Source organism: Nerophis lumbriciformis, linkage group LG21 (assembly GCF_033978685.3).
Source record: "Nerophis lumbriciformis linkage group LG21, RoL_Nlum_v2.1, whole genome shotgun sequence".
Taxonomy (NCBI): Eukaryota; Metazoa; Chordata; class Actinopteri; order Syngnathiformes; family Syngnathidae; genus Nerophis; species Nerophis lumbriciformis.
The window spans coordinates 36,282,120-36,299,761 of NC_084568.2; the positions used below are offsets into that span (position 1 = coordinate 36,282,120).

Genomic DNA, 17,642 nt, shown 5'->3' on the forward strand with positions numbered 1-17,642 from the left:
TACGGTATTTAAAAAAAAAATTCTACTAATAATTGTAATAATTATAATTATGGAACAAAACACCACCTGAGGTTTCCTTATTTCCAGTATTTTAAAATTGAATATCTATTAAACATTCATGTATTTGATCTCATCGCCTCTCATTTGCCAACAAGTGCCAACTTCATAAAATCACAAACTAAGTCTATATTATAGAAAAAAAATTGGCATTTTTTTGCCGTGAACTCAGGCATGTTTAGCAGCACATTATTTTATTGTAATTATTTATTTAGTTTCCTTCATTGCGCCTCCGAGTTATGAAAGAGAGTGCATTTTGTTGAAAATCTGTCTTTTATTTCTACATTGTTAACAAGTTTCATTCGTAAAAATCCAATCAAGAACACCCGTTAGATCGTTAGTCACCGCGGCAACAGGGCAAATATAATAGAAGTCTTTCATTTATGGTGCACATTCAAATGAGGTGATTTATTTTAACGCTCTTTTTGTACCTTCCGTGTTGACCAATCAGTGCACGCCATCCAGTCTGAGGGTCCAGGCGTGTCCTGCTGTGTAAGGCAGCTCAGGTAGGACAACATTAAGGCCGTTGGGCTGGACCGGAGACCAGGATAGAGGCGTAGGGTTCCCCAACAACATCACCTGGATGAGGGAGGAGGCAGGTGTCAACTTGGTTATGCTACAACTTTTACTACTAGTACCCCTATGTCCAACACCTCTTTAAGTTCTCTACATAACATATTAGACCCAAAAGAGGACATTTTTAACCCTTATATGTCAACATGTGTTGTATTATTGTTAACGATACCACCAAAAAAAACAAAAACATTGGATGATATCGGTATGCATGCAAATTGTGTGATATCATGTGCGATACAAGCAGTCCTGCAGCGTGTTTACGTGTGCAAAGTTAACATCTAAATGTCCTCCAGTAAGCACACAATTTATTCTATTTTAGTCAAGCCATTTACAAAAACTAAACATGCTTGGCTATAGGCTAGTACGAGCTGGCAGCTACACAACAGCTAAGCACACAATAGCACACAAGCTAGACACACGTAATAATCATTGAACAATAAAACAGCACATTTGTCAACATAAACAAGTATCAAATAATTCTAGTTGCTTATTACTTATACATACAAAGTCTCCAAAGCAGAAGCATATTAGAAAGTATCCAGTAACAAACGTGTCCGCGTCATAGGGCTTGGGCATTATGACTGACAAGATCTAACATAATATTGTGAGAGTCCAGTGCATAGTGGATCTAACATAATAGTGTAAGAGTCCAGTCCATAGTGGATCTAACATAATAGTGTGAGAGTCCAGTCCATAGTGGATCTAACATAATAGTGTGAGAGTCCAGTCCATAGTGGATCTAACATAATAGTGTGAGAGTCCAGTCCATAGTGGATCTAACATAATAGTGTGAGAGTCCAGTCCGTAGTGGATCTAACATAATAGTGTGAGAGTCCAGTCCATAGTGGATCTAGCATAATAGTGTGAGAGTTCAGTCCATAGTGGATCTAACATAAAAGTGTAAGAGTCCAGTCCATAGTGGATCTAACATAATAGTGAGAGTCCAGTCCATAGTCGATCTAACATAATAGTGAGAGTCCAGTCCATAGTGGATCTAACATAATAGTGTGAGTCCAGTCCATACTGGATATAACATAATAGTGAGAGTCCAGTCCATAGTGGATCTAACATAATAGTGTGAGAGTCCAGTCCATAGTGGATCTAACATAATAGTGTGAGAGTCCAGTCCATAGTGGATCTAACATAATAGTGTGAGAGTCCAGTCCATAGTGGATCTAACATAATAGTGAGAGTCCAGTCCATAGTGGATCTAACATAATAGTGAGAGTCCAGTCCATAGTGGATCTAACATAATAGTGTGAGAGTCCAGTCCATAGTGGATCTAACATAAGTGTAAGAATCCAGTCCATAGTGGACCTAACATAATAGTGTGAGAGTCCAGTCTATAGTGGATCTAACATAATAGTGAGAGTTCAGTCCATAGTGGATCTAACATAATAGTGTGAGAGTCCAGTCCATAGTGGATCTAACATAAAAGTGTAAGAGTCCAGTCCATAGTGGATCTAACATAATAGTGTGAGAGTCCAGTCCATAGTGGATCTAACATAATAGTGAGAGTCCAGTCCATAGTGGATCTAACATAATAGTGGGAGTCCAGTCCAATGTGGATCTAACATAATAGTGTGAGAGTCCAGTCCATAGTGGATCTAACATAATTGTGTGAGAGTCCAGTCCATGGTGGATCTAACATAATAGTGAGAGTCCAGTCCATAGTGGATCTAGCATAATAGTGAGAGTCCAGTCCATAATGGATCTAGCATAATATTGTGAGAGTCCAGTCCATAGTGGATCTAACATAGTAGTGAGAGTCCAGTCCATAGTGGATCTAACATAATAGTGAGAGTCCAGTCCATAGTGGATCTAACATAATAGTGTCAGAGTCCAGTCCATAGTGGATCTAACATAATAGTGTGAGAGTCCAGTCCATAGTGGATCTAACATAATAGTGAGAGTCCAGTCCATATAACAATACTTATGCTCATTTACATCTAAATGTAGTGTTTACCTTGGTGGCTGCTGATGTTTTGGGTTGCAAAAGTTGCAGAGTGGGTTTGGGGGGTTCACTTGTCAAGGTGGCATAAACGCTGCCCCCTTTCGACGTATACCTAAACAAAAACAACAACAACAACAGTTGGGCACTGCATCACGCAAGTCCTTGTGAGGAAGAAACCCACTTAAGGAACTCTCGTCTTAAGATTCTGCCCTCCCTGGTACCTACCATACGGGCGTGGAAGCATTTTCCATCTGGACTCTCCAAGGTTGAGAAGAGTAGATCGCCTCGCCGTTGACTTGCAGCCAAGCACCCAGTCCCCGCAGACGCTCCTCAAACACCGCCGGGATCATTCCGTCAGCAGTGGGGCCCACGTTCAGGAGGTAGTTCCCTCCCAGGGCCACGGTCTGAACCAGATCCTGGACAGGGAAGCAGTTGAGACCGTGAGTCAAACGTAGGCTCACGAGTGCGGTTCTCGTGTGCTCACCTCTATGATGGCGTGCAGGTCCATCAGGTCACTCAGCTTCATGTTACGGCGATAGCCCCAAGAGAACCTGTCCACGGACGTGCATTTCTCCCACTTGTGTTGGGGAAGCTGGCCTGGAGTGTACTTGTCCTCGCAGTTGTAGTAACCTCCATGTTTGCACGAGCAGCCCGCTCCCCATCTGTCATTGGTCACCACTGTGTCCTGTCACAAATTAAATACTTCAAGTCCAACAAACCAAACTGCAATTAGCAGGGATGTTCCGATACGATACCGATGTTGGAGCCTTGGGTATTGGCTGATATTGATACGAATCTGATACAATATCAGCATGCTTTCATCATGTTGTAGTGTGGAATGCTAGAAATGGTTTGATGAGGCACGTAAATGATAACACCCACAAAACGGCGCATCCTTAAGAGACTGTCAGAAAGCGACTTGAAGATGGTCTATAAAACATCATCTATGCAACATTTTGACCAAAGAACCACCATTACATGTTATGTGGACCACGAGGAAGTCTTTTAAATGTAGAAAAAAATATGTAAATACATACATGGAAATGTATGCAAAACTGGAACATACGTGCCCTATAATTAAGGAGCTGGTCAGATCTACAGTTCAGTGCTAGACTGCTTCATCCCAAGTGCAGGACTAATAGACTAAAACTACAACTACAACTCCTCTCTAGGATGACAGGGGATGCAAAACAATAACAGTGCAATACTTTTTCATAACATGGTCACTACAACCTAGTTTCTCTTGTTATATTCTTATTTTACTGTTATATTTGTATTCTCATTGTTGCTTTTTATTTTTATTCATATTGTAATATTTTTCTATTTTGTTTCCATTTATACCCCCATTATTTACTTTTTACTTTTTAAATTCGATCTCAATTCTGTACACTGCTGCCGGAATTTTAATTTTCCTGAGGGAACTCTCCTGAAGGAATCAATAAAGAACTATCTATCTATCTATCTATCTATCTATCTATCTTTCGGTGAGGTGGCTCGCTGCAGTCAGCCACATTTTAGAACGGTCTGCATTACTTTATTTACAATAAATAAATCAATTAACGATGTTTACTAATTGATTTTATACTTGTCCATCTCCCAATTGCGATGCATCTAAAAATCGATTATTTCCCCCACCTCTAATTACCAGAGGTGGGTAGTAACGCGCTACATTTACTCCGTTACATCTACTTGAGTAACTTTTGGGATAAATTGTACTTCTAAGAGTAGTTTTAATGCAACGTACTTTTACTTTTACTTGAGTATATTTATAGAGAAGAAACGCTACTTTTACTCCGCTACTTTTATCTACATTCAGCTCGCTACTCGCTACTAATTTTTATCGATCTGTTAATGCACGCTTTGTTTGTTTTGGTCTGTCAGACAGACTTTCATAGTGCCTGCGTTTCAACAAATGCAGTCACTGTTGACGTTCACTCCGTTCCACCAATCAGATGCAGTCACTGGTGACGTTGGACCAATCAAACAGAGCCAGGTGGTCACATGACCTGACTTAAACAAGTGGAAAAACTTATTGGGGTGTTACCATTTAGTGGTCATTTGTACGGAATATGTACTGTACTGTGCAATCTACTAATAAAAGTTCCAATCAATCAAAAGTGTGAAGGAAAAAAGACCATTTTCCATTTCAACCGTACATCCCGTCAAAAGCCTAAAGACTGACTGCACAGTTCCTGTCTTCACAATAAAAGTGCCGCTCCATCGCGCCTGCGCTTTCAAAATAAGAGTCTCCGAAAGCCAGCGCAAACAAGCTAGCAAGCTACGGAGTTTGCCGCCAATGTATTTCTTGTAAAGTGTATAAAAACGAATATGGAAGCTGGACAAATAAGATGCCAAAAACCAACCACTTTCATGTGGTATTAGACAGAAAGGAGGAACTTTTTTTCTCCTCTATTTGAAAACGTGGACGTTATCATCACTACTGTCTGATTACAATCAATGCAAGTCATCAGAATCAGGTAATACACCAACTTATATTCTTGTCTTCATGAAAGAAAGGAATCTATATGTGTTAAACATGCATGTATATTCATTAAAACACCTTTAACATGTAAACAAAAACGGCAAAATAAATAAATATAAATTATATACTGTATATATCAATGTATGTATATATATATATGTATATATATATATATATATGTGTATGTATATATATATATATATATATATATATATATGTGTGTGTGTGTGTGTATATATATATATATATATATATATATATATATATATATATATATATATATATATATATATATGTGTGTGTGTGTGTGTTTATATATATATATATATATATATATATATATATATATATATATATATATATATATATATGTTTGTGTGTATATATATATGATATGTGTGTGTATGTTACTCATCAGTTACTCAGTACTTGAGTAGTTTTTTCACAACATACTTTTTACTTTTACTCAAGTAAATATTTGGGTGACTACTCCTTACTTTTACTTGAGTAATAAATCTCTAAAGTAACAGTACTCTTACTTGAGTACAATTTCTGGCTACTCTACCCACCTCTGCTAATTACTACTATTATTCTCTCATTGTTAAGTTTTTATCAGTTTATTTATATATTATTTATAATTAATTTTTACAAATATTTTATTATACGTTTCATACTATTTCTCAGATGGCGTTAATTTGAGTTATTAAAAGGAGGCATTTTTCCTCAATCCTCAGTGCCATGTTTTCTTATTGTCAATAGTGCTGTGTGTTTTCTTCACTTTCTTTATGTTTCCTGGTGTAAAGCATTCTGTGTTGCCAATTGCCTGTGTATGAAAAGTGTTACATAAAAAAAGTTTAAATAATTGATTGGTTGATTGAAATTAAGTTAAACTCATGACGCAAGACGTTGAACAACGTGGACACGTTTCTTACTGGATTGTGACAGGGATGCCAGGATGCAGAAGAAAAAAAACCTATTTAACGTAATGACAAAAAGACGAGTGCCGCTGAGAAAAGCACCGAAGCATAGGGAAGACTATGCAAAAACAAAACGAAAACTGACAGGCTGCAAAACAACAAACCAGTGCTGGAACACAGCAAAAACCCACGGCAGGAGGAAAGCGCGTCCACATGAATGACTATTCTTAACTTAAATAGACCTACTTGCTAACAGAAAGCCAGGGCGTAGATCAGTGCTCAGAGAAAGATGTGAAGCGTTATGGAAAAACAGAAACACAACAGGAAGTGCCACCAAAATACGAGCGCAGGACAGGAATGAAAACACTAAACAAAGGAGAACACTAACAACCTCAAAAAGAGGCACGGCTGGTTGGATACTTTCTACTACGCTTCTGACTTGGAGACTTTGTATGTGAAATTAATACATAACTATAAGTATTTGACACCAGTTTGTATTGACAAATGTGATGTTTTAAACTGCAATATTGCTCAGGTATTATTATGTGTGTCTTGCTTGTGTGCTATTGTATGCTTCGCTATTGTGTAGCTGCTAGCCAATAGCCTACAATGTTTCAAAACATATTTAAATAATGACTTGAATGTGTCAATAATGAGTTATTATTGGAATTAGATACATAAACAGGCTAAGAGACAGCTTATTTCACAGAGCAGTAACACTCTTGAACTCGCACCCTGTTAAAACACGCTAAAAGCACTTTAGTCAATGAAATATAGATAATTAATGTAAATATTAACAATAGCAGCTTTTATACCATTTCATATACAGTACAGGCCAAAAGTTTGGACACACCTTTTTATTTCAATGCGTTTTCTTTATTTTCATGACTATTCACATTGTAGATTGTCACTGAAGGCATCAAAACTACGACACCTGTGAAGTGAAAACCCTTTCAGGTGACTACCTCTTGAAGCTCATGGAGAGAATGCCAAGAGTGTGCGAAAAAGTAATCAGAGCAAAGGGTGGCTATTTTGAAGAAACTAGAATACAAAACATGTTTTCAGTTATTTTAACTTTTTTTGTTAAGTACATAACTCCACATGTCTTTATTCATAGTTTTGATGTGACAATCTACAATGTAAATAGTCATGAAAATAAAGAAAACACATTGAATGAGGAGAAGGTGTGTCCAAACTTTTGGCCTGTACTGTAGATGCATCTATATCTATCGATGTTGTAAATATTATCGAAAACTTGCTGTAATGCACTCTGGTTAGATGCTAAACTACATTTTGTTGCATTGTTCTGTCTATCTGTGTTGGCCCTGCGATGAGGTGGCGACTTGTCCAGGGTGTAAACCGCCTACCGCCCAAATGTAGCTGAGATAGGCTCCAGCACCCCCCGCGACCCCGAACGGGACAAGCGGTAGAAAATGGATAGATGGATGGATGTTCTGTACAACTGTAATGACAATAGAGTTGAATCTAACCTAATCGAATAAATATATTATTAAATGTTTAATTAATTTCATATAAAAGTACATGTAATTGTTTAATCATTTAATAAAATATTTCAATATTTAACTATTTATTCATTTATTTAATAATTAATTTTTAATTCATCATTTCATAATTCTTTATCTAAATAATTATTTCATGATTTAATCATTATTTTGGTTATTTTATGAACCTGTTCATCATAGAAGATCATCCATCTATCCATCCATCTTTTTCCACTTATCCGAGGTCGGGTCGCGGGGGCAGCAGCCTAAGCAGGGAAGCCCAGACTTCCCTCTCCTCAGCCACTTCGTCCAGCTCTTCCTGTGGGACCCCGAGGCGTTCCCAGGCCAGCCGGGAGACATAGTCTTCCCAACGTGTCCTGGGTCTTCCCCGCGGCCTCCTACCGGTCGGACGTGCCCTAAACACCTCCCTAGGGAGGCGTTCGGGTGGCATCCTGACCAGATGCCTGAACCACCTCATCTGGCTCCTCTCCATGTGGAGGAGCAGCGGCTTTACTTTGAGCTCTCCCCTGATGGCAAATTAGATAAAAGTAAATACACAAATATATGGGATTTTTTTGTTAGTTTTTTTACATACGATTTCGTAACTATTGTATTTTCAAAAATTGGTTAAAGAGTGTATACAATTTTTTATACAGTATTTTTTTTCTAATTGGCCTCACTTGCTGTTTACCTTTTGTAAATGACTTGACTAATCTAGGTAAACACATTGCAAGACTGCTTACACCAAGCCGATATCATCCGATACTGTTTTTTTGAAGATATCGGCATCAGACCAGGACACCCCTAGCGTTTAGGACACGTACTTTGACGGGGCTATCGTTATAGAGCCAGGCTAGGAACTGCGTGGAGTTCCAGTACGTGTCCGGTGCCTCCCAGTCCCCATCAGACCAGATCACCTCAGGCCTGTACCTGCAGGGGGGAAATGGCGCACCTTTGGCGTCACGTGTCATCCATCAACGTGCATATGTAAGGCGCCACTAACCTCACAACCATGTTATACAGCTCTGGTAGAAGCTTACGCAGCACAAAGTTCTGCGTTTTGAATCCATTCTGCTTGTCAGCCAGGTAGAGAGGGTGGAACCACTCGTATAGGGAGTTATACAGTCCAAAGTGCAAAGACCTAGGCATGGATATCAAATAAAGGACCTGAATGGCTACATAAGAATGTCATGTTTCATAGGAGAGCTACCGCTTGCGCACTGCATCCCCCAGGTCTCCGACCAGGTCTCTGTGGGGACCGGTGTCAACAGAATTCCAGTTCCAGGAGTATGGAGAGCCCCAGTTGGTAAAACCTTCATGGTGTTTGGCTGTCAAGACCACGTACCTGAGAGGAAAATACAGGTTTCAATGGATTTACAACAGGATTTGTGGCATAATGTGGCAACATAATAGAGATAGAATCTCCTGCTTCTAGATGTAGTTCACATTTTGCAGAAGTGCCTCACCATCAAAACTTTTGGATCCGTATAAAGACGACGAAAATTTTACGTCTCAAGATCAGAAAGAAATATAAACAAATATAGCTTAATATCACTCTACTTATATATACGAGCGTTTGGACTGTTAAAATCCTGGAATATAAAGTCATTTTGTAAATTTGTGTCACATTTCACAAAACTCCACTGTGGTCAGATAGTATTGTAGTATAATATTTGCTCTGAATGGCATTTTATGATGTTTTTTTATGTAAACAGATTGTTTTCAGATTGCCTTTTTGTCACAAAAAACATTCATGAAGTTTGGTTCTTTTATGAATTTATTATGGGTCTACTGAAAATGTGAGCAAATCTGCTGGGTCAAAATTAAAATTAACTTTGGGATGAATTAGAACGGAGACTGAGAGCCAGGCCTTCTCCACCAACATCAGTGTGTGACCTCACCAATGCGCTTTTGGAAGAATGGTGGAAAATTCCTATAAACACACTCCGCAACCTTGTTTTCTACCTGTCAACTATCAGTTTAGGCTGCTCGCCGGCTCCTCATCACCACTTCAAGATGGCGGCCCAATTTCTCCCGTCACAGCAGCCAATGCTGCGTCTACTTATAGGATGTCTATGACTAAAATATTGTATATTTTTAAACCCGGAAGTGATGAATCTGCTGATAAAAAGAAGCTATTTAACCCAAAACACAACAATATTTGACTCACTTTGCTCCGGAAGCGTTGAATATGTCAGCCCATTCCTCCGGGTTGAAGAACTGGCCGTGAAATTGATGAGCAAACTCGGGGTAGGTGAAGCCAGGCGGGTAGTTCCGGGTCATGAAGTCCACACATTGGGGGTTTGGGGGCTTCTGGCCCCGCCAGTGCCACCAGAACCACTCGCTGCCGAAGCCGGGCACAGAGAACACCCCCCAGTGGATGAAGATGCCCACCTTCGCCTCGTCGTACCACGCAGGCAGCGGCCGGGCATCTAAACTCGCCCAGTCTGCCGCGTATCGAGCTTCGGGCGTTAAAAGGCCAAGTAAGATGGCGAACACGACAGCTAACATCATTGTTGTGGGTTATTACCCGCGTTTTATCATCACGCGCACACACTTCCGCATTGGACGCGTGTCATGTGATGTTTTTATCACGTGATGCGTATGGCACGTGACTTTCTTTTCGCTGGTGGATGACAACCATTGTAACTGTTGCTTTACGCCCCCTATCGGCCTGGAGAACATTACATTTCACAACAATATACCGTAGGTAAATGTTGACATGAGGACATGTACTCGCGTTATAAAATTATACAATTGTTCACTCATGAATACTACGCAGGGTCAAATGGGACAAAATTAGATTAAAAAAAATAATAATAATAATGAATTGTTTCATTCATTAGAATTAGAATTAAATACATGAATGTTAATGTTTCATTTAATCTAATAATACGTTTGGTTATTTAATAAATTATTTATTCATTTAATTATGGATTTCATATTTCACGACCCCGAAAGGGACAAGCGGTAGAAAATGGATGGATGTTTTAATCATTTATTTTATTTTAGGAGCTCGTTTATTATAGAGCAGGGGTCCCCAAACTACGGCCTGCGGGCTGGATCCGGCCCCCCAGCATCCAAAATCCGGCCCACGGGATGCCCCAAGTTAAAAAAAAAATGTTTTTTTATTTTTCTATTTTTTATCTTGCATTTCTAATCCATTTTCTACCACTTGTTACTCTCAGTGTCTCTTAGCCGCTCAGGCAAATCATATTGTCTAAAAATTAATTTTCCCACCGAAAACGTGACAATGTTAAATGTTGATGAACATCAATGTTAATTGATGTTAAATGACAAAACGGATTAACTCGCTGGAATATAAAGACAATGTATATATGTGTGGTGTGTATATATATATATATATATATATATGTGTGTGTGTGTATATGTATGTACAGCCCGGCCCCCGGCCAGATTTTTTTAACCCAATGCGGCCCCCTAGTCAAAAAGTTTGGGTGACCCCTGTTATAGAGTGTCAAATGAGACGAAATTAAAGATTTAAATAGTTACTTGAATGTGTCAGTTATAATTGAAAATAAATACATAAATACATTACATTCAATATGAAAAAGCATATTTAATTATTTAACTGTTTATTTAAATAATTAATGAAGTATTCAACCATTTAATAATTATGGATTTTATATATCACACTTTAATTATTTTAAGATTTAATCGTTTGTTTATTGAACCTGTTTATCATGGAGGGTCAAATGAGACTAAATTAAATACATATTTAAGTAATTACTTGAATGTGTCATTTGATATAATAGGTAATTAAATACATAATACATGTTAAATTTATTTATTACGAATGCACATTTAATTTGTTGTAATATTTATTTAGTTAAATAATTTGCTAATTATTGATTTCGTCCATCCATCCATTTTCTACCGCTTGTCCCGTTCGGGGTCCCAGGGGTGCTGGAGCCTATCTCAGCTGCATTCGGGTGGAAGGCGGGGTACACCCTGGACAAGTCTCCACCTCATCACAGGGCCAACATATATAGACAACATTCACACACTAGGGACCATTTAGTGTTGCCAATCAACCTATCCCCAGGTGCACGTTTTTAATGATTTAATCATTTGATTATTTTTATGAACCTGTTTATTATAGAGGGTTAAATGAAACATTTGATAAATATCGATTTGTGTGTTTTTCCATACGACTATTTCGTGATTATTTTATTTTCAAAGTGGAAAAATGTATTAGTGTATACAGTATTTACTTGCTCGGCACAGTCTATTTTCTATTTTCACCTCACGGGCGCCCCCTTCAGTTATCTTATGTCACTACAAAAGCAACGTTGTAAAATAACTTCCTTTGCTCACTTTCCTTTAGTTCTTCAAATGATTCCTCGCTGACCCATATACAGTATGTATACATATTTATTAAATCAGATTTTAGTAACCTACAGGCACATTTTTATTTGCCATATATGGCATCTATATGTTTTATTTCCAGGCAGAACATGTCTGAGTTCAAATGAAAACATGTGCCCATTGCTGGTGGAAAAATAGAAATTAATTAAACAAACTGGAGAAAAAAATAACATACGAAAAGGTCCTGGAGGTCTTTATGGACAAAAATCATTTGATTGTTTATTGAACCCGTTTATCATGGAGGGTCAAATGAGATTAAATTAAATAAATATTTATGTAATTACTTGAATGTGTCATTTAACATTTAATATGAAAGCACATTTAATTATTTGATGAATTGTTTCAATGTGTATGTAATTATTAAATAATTTGATAATCATTGGTTTCATAGTTCACGATTTAATTACTTAATTTGATTATTCTATGAACCTTTTTATTAAAGAGGATCAAATCAAACAAAAAATAATAAATATCGATTTGTTTGTGTTTCTCTATGACTATTTCGTGATTTTTTTATTTTCAAAGTGGAAACATTGATTAGTGTATAATAGAGATGCGCGGATAGGCAATTATTTCATCCGCAACCGCATCAGAAAGTCGTCAACCATCCGCAATCCACCCGATCTAACATTTGATCAGAACCGCATCTGCCCGCCATCTGCCCGCACCCGCCCGTTGTTATATATCTAATATAGACGATGCAAGGCATTAGTGAGGTTATAAAGCTTTTGCCTGTTAAAGAAAAGAGACTGATCCAATGCAGCATTTGCGTGCCACGCTGTCACGACCCAGACGCACACCAGTGCGCAATCATATGGGAGCCGCGCTGAGCGCACCTCCAAGCGCGTCTCGCTGCCGGCGACGGCCGGATATATGGGCCTGACGCTCCAGCGCCATCCATTTTCAGGGCTAGTTGATTCGGCAGGTGGGTTGTTACACACTCCTTAGCGGGTTCCAACTTCCATGGCCACCGTCCTAGCTGCTGTCTATATCAACCAGGGTGAGCCCCACCCCTTTCGTGAGCGCACTGCACGCGGAGTGACCCCTGTTACGCGCCCCCGGCAACAGGGGTGGCGGGCAGGTAAGCTGCGCGGGCGGAGCGCGCGGAGTGACCCCTGTTACGAGCCCCCGGCCACGGGGGTGGCGGGCAGGTAAGCTGCTTATCTGCTGCGCGTGACGCCGGCCGCGGCGAAGGCGGACGAGGCGGGGTGTCGGTGCGGTGGGCGCGGTGGTGACCCTGGACGTGCGTCGGGCCCTTCTCCCGGATCGCCTCAGCTACGGCTCCCGGTGGGGCCCTCTCGGGGGAAGGGGCCTCGGTCCCGGACCCCGGCGAGGCGTCGGGGGCCTTCTCCGCTCCGTAAAAGTGTCCATCTCTTTTTTTTTTTTTTTCTGTTGTGGCATATGCAGCAGGTGCCTGCTCGTTTTTCGTATGTGGGTAACAACATTTAACTATGTATATATATTTCCGAATAGGTTTAACTGCCACCCGCCTGAATCTATTTAAAATCTAATTTTTTTAAATTTCATCCGCCCGATCCGCGGACTCCGCGGTTGTGCCCGCAAACCGCGCATCTCTAGTGTATACAGTATTTACTTGCTCGGCACAGTATATTTTATGTTGGCCTCACGGGCGCCCCCTTCAGTTACCTTATGTCACTACAAAAGCAAAGTTGTAAAAGAAGTTCTCCTTTGCTCACTTGTTTCGTTAAGTTCTTCAAATGATTCCTCGCTGACCCATATATGTATACATATTTATTCAATCAGATTTTACTAACCTGCAGGCACTTTTTTATTATTTGCCATATATGGCATCTATATGTTTTATTTCCAGTCAGACCATGTTTGAGTTCAAATGAAAACATGTGCCCATTGCTGGTGGAAAAATAGAAAATAGTTCAACAAAAAATAACATACGAAAAGGTCCTGGAGGTCTTTATGGACAAAAAGCTGACTCCCTCATGAAGAAGTTTGAACCGACATGGGCGCCATCTTGGCTCAAAGCATCCTGGCCGAAACCATTTTGGCTCAAACTATCCAGGCTAGTTTCTGGTTGAGTCTTGTTGCTGCACGCCGCGTCGGGAGCGCTTTTGTCCGCGGACGACGAGCCCTCGACTTGCCCCTTCTTCCGCCGCCCCGGTTCCCGCCGGGTGGTCTTCCAGGCGTAGCCGAGCCGCTTCAAGGCCCGCTGGGTGGTTTTCACCGAGATGGGCTTGTCGGCGGTGCAGTTATAGAGCCTCTGGATCTCCACCACGGTCGCCCGGTTGTTGGCCTCCACCACCCGCTCCATCTGCGTCTCGTCCACGAAGCGTTTCCGCCCGCCGGCGCGCTGGCTGCAGGTCTTCTTCTTGCCGCACCAGTCGCGGTAGACCCGGGACACCGCCGTCTTGGAGAAGCCCAGCAGCTTCACCGTGTCCGAGATGCTGCAGCCGGCGCCTCTCGCTCCGACTATAAGGCCCCGTTCGAACTCGGTCAAGTCCCGAGACCTGCCCATGTGTGACCGTGTGGCACCGGACGGCACCGATAAAGTCCTCCGTAGCAAATTGTTGTTTTCTTCTTCTGTCAAAAATGAAAGCAAGCTCGCACTTCCGTCCTGGCGTTAAATACTGACCTCTTCTTCTACGCTTTAACTGTTTGCGACGTTGGACTCACTGACGCCCCCCTCAGTTAGCTCGTGTTACTACAACTGTAATCGTCTAGAACAGGGGTTCTCAAATGGGGGTACGAGTACCCCTGGGGGTACTTGAAGGTATGCCAAGCGGTACGTGAGATTTTTTTTTAAAAAGTCTAAAAATAGCAACAATTCAAAAATCCTTTATAAATGTATTCATTGAATAATACTTCAACAAAAATGAATGTAAGTTCATAAACTCAGTGAAGCACAAGCTCAGGTTTGTCACTAAAATGTCTGTCAAAAAGAACTGTGAAAAGAAATGCAACAATGCAATATTCAGTGTTGACAGCTAGATTTTTTTGTGGACATGTTCCATAAATATTGATGTTAAAGATTTCTTTTTTTGTGAAGAAATGTTTAGAATTAAGTTCATGAATCCAGATGGATCTCTATTACAATCCCCAAAGAGGGCACTTTAAGTTGATGACTACTTCTATGTGTAGAAATCTTTATTTATTATTTAATCACTTGTTTATTTTTCAACAAGTTTTTAGTTATTTTTATATCTTTTTTTCCAAATAGTTCAAGAAAGACCACTACAAATGTGCAATATTTTAATAAATCAGAAACTGATGACATAGTGCTGTATTTTACTTCTTTATCTTCTTTTTTTTCAACCAAAAATGCTTCGCTCTGATTAGGGGGTACTTGAATTAAAAAAATGTTCACAGGGGGTACATCACTGAAAAAAGGTTGAGAACCACTGGTCTAGAACAGTGGTCTCCAACCACCGGGCCGTGGCCCGGTACCGATCCGTGGATCGATTGGTACCGGGCCGCACAAGAAATAAAAAAAAAATAATAAAAATGTTTTTATTTTTATTAAATCAACATAAAAAACACAAGATACACTTACAATTAGTGCACCAACCCAAAAAAACTCCCTCCCCCATTCACACTCATTCACACAAAAGGGTTGTTTCTTTCTGTTATTAATATTTCTGGTTCCTACATTATACATCAATATATATCAATACAGCTGCAGGGATACAGCCCATATGCACACATGATTGTATTTTTTTATGACAAAAAAAAATAAAATACCATAATGAAGGTTGCCTCAGCTCAAAGCCTGAGCCCCGACATTAATGAAGTAGCATCCAAGAAAAGATGGCAGGTATCTGGCTTGGTCACATCAGATTAGATCAGTGTGTCGCAAACTGAGCAGTAAAAAGGCCTGAATGGTTGGTTTATTCATTGTTATTTTATTTTCAAATGTATTAGCCTGTGGAAAAAGTTAATGTTGACATTTACCTCAGAAGGCTGCAAATAGAAAAGAGGCATTCATTTTTTAATTAAAATTGTATTTAATATCCCATTGATGTTTTTTCGTTTGTTTTTAGAAAGTTGATTTTGCACTATTAAGTTATATAAGCGTTGCTTGTTCCATATTCAGTGTTAAAGCAAATCAGTGTAGCAAACTGAGCAATAATTAACACTTTATTCATGCACTTTCTCTTGCTACATTCAAGACTTGAATGTTTGATTCATTCATTTTTGTTATTTTATTCTCAAATTTATTATTAGCCTGTGGAAAAAGTTAATGTTGATATTTACCTCAGAAGGCTGCAAATAGAAAAGAGGCATTCAATTTTTATTTAAATTTTATTTGATATGCCGTTGATATTTAATTATTATTATTATTATTTGAAACTCTATTTTGCATGTCACTATAAAGTTATATAAGCCTTGCTTGTTCAATATTTAATGCAAAACTTGTTTGGGTCCCTATTAAAAAGGTTCATTTGTTCAACCTTGGCCCGCGGCTTTGTTCAGTTTGACATTTTGGCCCACTCTGTATTTGAGTTTGACACCCCGATGTAGGCATTACTTTCAGGGACCGGCTTTCTACTTGTGCCAGATAAATTCAGCAAGAATAAGTGCATGAAAAATACAACTCAATATAGCGCTGAATTAGTGGGAGCAATGTCAGCTAAGATTTATCTGAGTGTCGGAGTGTTTCTTTGCAATGAGATGCAGATGGAAATCAGCCTTTGGCTACAATCTGTCACTTTTCTATCTGATATGTTCATTAATGTGCATTGTATCATGTCACAAAGTTATAACAAATGGCAACTTCCTATAAGGAGTGTTATTGTACATCTATAAACAAGCTCATTGCTGTGTTTAGTGCACAGGTGTCAAACTCAAGGCCCGCGGGCCAGATCTGGCCCTCCACCTCATTTTATATGGCCTGGAAATAATACTTTCTTATTTTCTTACTAAAGGTATTAGGGTTGGGTTTTTTTGTAGTTTGACAGGGAAAAAACTAGTGTCCAATATTGCAACTAATATTATATTATCGAACTTTGTAGGCCAAAATCCAAATAAATACTTAAATATTTACTTAACTTATGATTTCGAGCTATCCATCAAATTGTACACTATAAAAATGACCAATAGATTTTACTGTTAAATTTAGGACGTTTTTTTTTTTTTTTTTTTTTACAGCATATTACTGTAAGTTGAAACAAAACGACCAATGTTTGTTTTTTTACAGTAAAATTGTCAGTTTTTTGTTTTTTTTACTGTAAAATCCACGGTTGATGATTTTATGATACATTTTATTATGGTAAAAAACTGGCAGCTGAGTTGACAAAATACAATTAAACAGTGGTACTGTATTTCTATTTCCGTTATGTTGTAAAAAATAATAATGATAAAAGAAAAACACCATATATTTTACAGTAAAAGTCTGGCAACTAAGCTGACAGTTTTTTTCTGTAAAAACAGTGGTAAAATCCGCAGATTTTGTTTACCCTCTCCGTAATTTGTTTTTTTTAATATTTAAATTCATAGGCAAATTAATTAATTATTTACTGTTACAAGCGGCCCTCTATTGGCAGCCATGACTGCTGTGTGGCCCTCATCGAAAACAAGTTTGACACCCTTGGTCTGGTGGGACAGGCCAAAGTTAAGTCGGAGTAAATGCAGTCCTTTATACATTATTTAATGTTTCTCTACGGCCCGGTAGCAAATGCGTCACGGACCAGTACCGGTCCCCGTACCGGTTGTTGGGGACCACTGATCTACAGCATGCAGGGGTCCCCAACCTTTTTGGCTGAGAGAGCCATGAAAGCCAAATATTTAAAAAT

The 17,642-nt window shown here is 39.2% G+C and overlaps 1 protein-coding gene across 1 annotated transcript; it reads right to left on the reverse strand.

The window, feature by feature from the left end:
• Positions 1-311: 311 nt before the first annotated feature.
• LOC133620829 (tissue alpha-L-fucosidase-like) lies at positions 312-10,083 on the reverse strand. The gene is made up of 8 exons (XM_061982421.2): positions 9,659-10,083; positions 8,699-8,833; positions 8,492-8,629; positions 8,313-8,418; positions 3,072-3,272; positions 2,813-3,003; positions 2,600-2,699; positions 312-636 (listed from the first exon to the last, which is right to left on the reverse strand). Exons 1-8 carry the CDS (start codon positions 10,000-10,002, stop codon positions 505-507), a joined length of 1,347 nt encoding a protein of 448 aa, XP_061838405.2. The 5' UTR covers positions 10,003-10,083; the 3' UTR covers positions 312-504.
• Positions 10,084-17,642: the final 7,559 nt, after the last annotated feature.

Coding starts and splice junctions, on each gene's coding strand:
- LOC133620829 (XM_061982421.2), bottom strand. CDS start 10,002: ATGATGTTAGCTGTCGTGTTCGCCATCTTACTTGGCCTTTTAACGCCC. Junction 8,834..9,658: donor TTCAACGCTTCCGGAGCAAA/GTGAGTCAAATA, acceptor TTTTCCTCTCAG/GTACGTGGTCTTGACAGCCA. Junction 637..2,599: donor AAACATCAGCAGCCACCAAG/GTAAACACTACA, acceptor TCCCTCATCCAG/GTGATGTTGTTGGGGAACCC.